Source organism: Oncorhynchus nerka, unplaced genomic scaffold, assembly GCF_034236695.1.
Source record: "Oncorhynchus nerka isolate Pitt River unplaced genomic scaffold, Oner_Uvic_2.0 unplaced_scaffold_1816, whole genome shotgun sequence".
NCBI lineage: Eukaryota > Metazoa > Chordata > Actinopteri > Salmoniformes > Salmonidae > Oncorhynchus > Oncorhynchus nerka.
Window position 1 is genome coordinate 45226 of NW_027039507.1, and position 4540 is coordinate 49765.

Below are 4540 nucleotides of genomic sequence, written 5' to 3' on the forward strand. Positions count from 1 at the left end.
CCGCCAGGCCAGAGCACCGATCAGGCCAGGGCCAGGCCAGCATACCGGGGCCAGGGCTGTTCACCGTCAGGCCAGGCCACTGGCCAGGCCAGGCCATCAAATAGGCCAGGCCGGCATACTGGGGCCAGGCCAGGCTATACCGCCAGGCCAGGTGCATACGTCAGGCCAGGCCATAGCCAGGGCAGTGCCACCGCCAGGCCAGGCTTACCGTGGTCAGGCCAGGCCAGGCCAGGCCAGGCCAGCATACCAGCCATGGCTAGGCTGGTACTGCCAGGGTTGTATTACCGTCAGGGCCAGACATGGCCAGGCCAGGGGCCAGCAGTGTGCATACCGCCAGGCCACAATACCGTCAGGGGCCTAGCATACTGGCCAGGCCAGGCATACCGCCAGGCCAGGATAGCTGGCCAGGCCAGGCATTACCGTCAGGCCAGGCCACCGTCAGAGCCAGACTAGGCGGTCACCAGGCCAGGCCGTATACCGCCAGGGCCAGGGCACCAGGTCAGGCCACATACGTGCCAGGCCAGGCATCACCGTCAGGCCAGAGCACACAGGCCAGAGCATACCGTCAGGGGCCAGGCCAGCCACTGGGCCAGGGCACGTCAGGCCAGGCCAGGGCCAGGCCATCAGTCAGGCCACTGCAGGCTAGCATACCGCCAGGCTTGCATACCGTCAGGCCAGGTTGCATACCGCCAGGCCAGAGCACGTAGGCCATACAGTCAGGCCAGACTGCATATTAGTCAGGTTGCATACCGTCAGGCCAGGTATACTCGCCAGGGCACACGGCAGCACAGGTCAGGCCAGGTACTACCAGGTCAGGCCAGATTACCGTCAGGCTGCATACCTGCCAGGCCGGTATTACCGCCAGGCCAGATAGCCATACCAGTGCCAGGCCACCGTCAGGTTGCATACCGGGCCAGGCCAGCATACCGTCAGGCCGGACACCGTCAGGCAGTATACCGTCAGGCCAAATAGGGCCAGACATCACCAGGCCATTACCGTCAGGCCAGATACTGTCAGGCCGTATACCAGGTGCATACTGCCAGGCTAGAGCACTCGCCAGGCCAGATACTGCCAGGTTGCGTATTACCGTCAGGTTGCATACCGTCAGGCCAGACACTGCCAAGGCTGTATTACATTAGGTTTGAAATAGAGGCCAATATACTGGGCAGGGGCCATAAATCACCGTCAGGCTCAAATAGGCCAGAGCACCGTCAGGCCGCCACTGTGCCAGGCCAGAACCGTCAGGCCAGAGCACAACAGTGGGCCAGAGCAGGCCAGGCCGCATCAGTCAGGCCAGGCCAGACACTGGGCCAGGCCAGATACCGTCAGGCCACAGCACGTCAGGCCAGCACAACCAGGCCAGGCACAATAGGGCCAGGCCAGGGCACCGTCAGGGGCCAGAGCAGGGCCAGGCCACACCGCCAGGCCAGAGCACTGTCAGGCCAGGCACAAATAGGCCAGGCTGTATACCGTCAGGCCAGAGCACGTCAGGCCAGTATACCGTCAGGCCAGGCCAGATCACCGTCAGGCCAGGCCAGGCCAGGCTGCATACCGTCAGGCCAGAGCATCAGCCAGGCCAGGGGTACAGCATCACCATACCTGGGTCAGGCCAGGCACCGTCAGGCCAGCAGGGGCCAGGCCAGTATTACTGGGCCAGGGGCCAGGGGCCAGTCACCGCCAGGCCAGGAGCACACTCAGTCAGGCCAGCTGTTACACCGTCAGGCCAGGCCAGACATCACCGTCAGGCCAGGCCAGTCACCGTCAGGCCAGGCCAGGTCAGGCCAGGCCAGGATAATGGGCCAGGCTGTATACCGCCAGGCCAGATACCGTCAGGCCAGGCCACCGCCAGGCCAGGCCACCGTCAGGCCAGGGCACCGGGCCAGGCCAGCACACCGTCAGGCCAGTATACCGGGATCAGGCCAGGCCAGACCGGGCCAGGCCAGGCCAGGCCAGGCCAGGCCAGTCAGGCCGGTGCAGGGGCCAGGTTACATACCGTCAGGCCAGGCACTGGGCCAGGGGGTATACCGCCAGGCCAGGCACAGGCAAATAGGCCAGGCCAGTTAGGCCAGGCCAGGCTGGGCCAGGCCAGGCCAGAGCCACGGCCAGGCCAGGCACACTGTCAGGCCAGGCCAGAAATAGGCCAGGGGCCATTACCGTCAGGCCAGGAGCATACCGCCAGGCCAGGCCATACCGCCAGGCCAGATACCGTCAGGGCCATTACCAGGCCAGGCCACCAGGCCAGGCCAGAGCCACCGTCAGGCCAGGCCAGACCGGGCCAGGCCAGAGCCACGTCAGGCCAGGCCATCACCTCAGGCCAGGCCACCGGCCAGGGCCAGGTTACCGTCAGGCCAGAGCACGTCAGGCCGGGTATACCGTCAGGGCCAGATCATCACCGGGCCAGGCCAGGCCAGGCCAAATAGGCCAGGCCAGAGCATATCGCTCAGGCCAGAGCATACTGCCAGGGCCAGGCCAGGCCAGGCCAGGCCAGAGTCAAATAGGCCAGGCCAGGCACATACCGGGGTCAGGCCATACCGCCAGGCCAGAGCACCGGGCCAGGCCACACCACCGCCAGGCCAGGGCCAGACAGGCCAGGCCATTACCGCCAGGCCAGAGCACAACGGGCCAGGCCAGGCACAAATCAGGCCAGGCCATCATCATAGGCCAGGCATCCGCCAGGCCAGAGCACGGGGCCAGGCCAGGCCATCAACAGGCCAAATAGGCCAGAGCACGTCAGGGCCATATCAGGCCAGGCACAAATAGGCCAGGCCAGACATCAGTCAGGGCCAGGCTTATTACGTCAGGCCAGGCAGGCTGATACCGCCAGGCCAGACACGGGTCAGGCCAGGCCAGAGCCACTGGGCCAGGCCAGAGCACGCCAGGCCAGGCCAGAGCACGCCAGGCCAGAGCACCGCCAGGCCAGAGCATTCAACAGAGCCAGAGCCAGGGCCAGGGGCCAGGCCAGACACGCCAGGCCAGAGCACTGGGCCAGAGCAGCATACTGCCAGGCCAGAGCAGGCCAGGCCAGTAGCACGTCAGGGCCAGAGCACGTCAGGCCAGACACGGGCCAGGCCAGATACCGGGCCAGGCCAGAGCTACCCCTGGCCAGGCCAGGCCATACACCGTCAGGGCTGCATACCGTCAGGCCAGACACCGTCAGGCCAGGCTGCATACCGTCAGGCCAGGGCCAGATACCGTCAGGCCAGACACTGCCGTATCACTGCCAGGCCAGGGCCAGACACCGTCAGGCCAGAGCCACCGTCAGGGCCAGGCACAAATAGGCCAGCCACCGCCAGGCCAGGCTGGACATCAGTCAGGCCAGAGCACCGCTTATACCGGGGCCAGGTCAGGCCAGAGCCACTGTCAGGCCAGGACACCGTCAGGCGATACCGTCAGGCCAGAGCACTGTCAGGCCAGATACTGTGTTGAGTCATACACCGTCAGGGCCAGACACCGCCTAGGCTACAGCATACCCGTCAGGCCGCATACCGCTTGTACATCAAAGGCCAGGCCACAAGATCATAGGCCAGGCCAGGTATACCATCAGGCCAGGCCAGCTATACCGTCAGGCCAGGCCAGCATACTGCCAGGCCAGGCATCAAGCCAGGCCAGAGTTACCGTCAGGCCAGGCCAGGCCACCGCCAGGCCAGTTACCGCCAGGGGCTACATGGCCAGGGGCCTGTATATATTCAGGCCAGGCCAGTACATAGGCCAGGCCAGGCAGGCCTACACGGTCAGGCCAGGCCACCGCCAGGGGCCAGATTACCGTCAGGCCAGCTGGCATACCTCAGGCCAGGCCAGGGCACCGCCAGAGCCAGCCAGGCAGATAGGCCAGGCCCATTAGGCCAGGCCAGGCATTACCGCCAGGCCAGGCATACCGCCAGGCCAGATTACCGCCAGGCCAGGCCACTACCGTCAGGCCTGGGCCAGGCCAGACACCGTCAGGCCAGCCACCGTCAGGCCAGGCCAGACACCGTCAGGCCAGTATTACCGTCAGGCCAGAGCGTCAGGGCCAGGCCCTATACCGCCAGGCCAGCACCGTCAGGCACGTCAGGGGCCAGGCCAGACCGCCAGGCCACAAATCAGGCCAGGCCATACCGCCAGGCCATACCGCCAGGCCAGGCCAGCATACCGCCAGGCCAGCATACTGGGCCAGGCCAGGCACCGCCAGGCCAGGCCAGGCACGTCAGGCTGCATACCAGCCAGGCCATACCGCCAGGGCCAGGCCAGGCTGCATACCGTCAGGCCAGGCCATCACGGGCCAGGCCATACCGTCAGGCCAGGTATTACCGCCAGGGGTTGGGCATACCGTCAGGCCAGGGCCAGCATACCGTCAGGCCAGGTTGCATACCTGGGCCAGGCCATACCGTCACAATAGGGCCAGGCCAGGCACCGTCAGGCTGCATACTGGGCCAGGGGCAGAGCATACCGTCAGGCCAGATACCGTCAGGCCAGAGACACTCAGGGCCAGGCCAGTATTACCGTCAGGCCAGACACTCAGGCCAGGCCGACACCGTCAGGCCAGACATAATAGGGTCAGGCC

At 65.9% G+C, this 4540-nt stretch overlaps 1 protein-coding gene across 1 annotated transcript; it reads left to right on the plus strand.

Annotated features, from left to right (window-relative positions):
* The first annotated feature begins 299 nt into the window (after positions 1-299).
* On the plus strand, positions 300-2420 carry LOC135567774 (spidroin-2-like). Its single transcript, XM_065014996.1, has 2 exons — positions 300-598; positions 1232-2420. The coding sequence occupies exons 1-2, from the start codon at positions 300-302 to the stop codon at positions 2418-2420; spliced, it is 1488 nt and encodes a 495-aa protein (XP_064871068.1).
* Positions 2421-4540: the final 2120 nt, after the last annotated feature.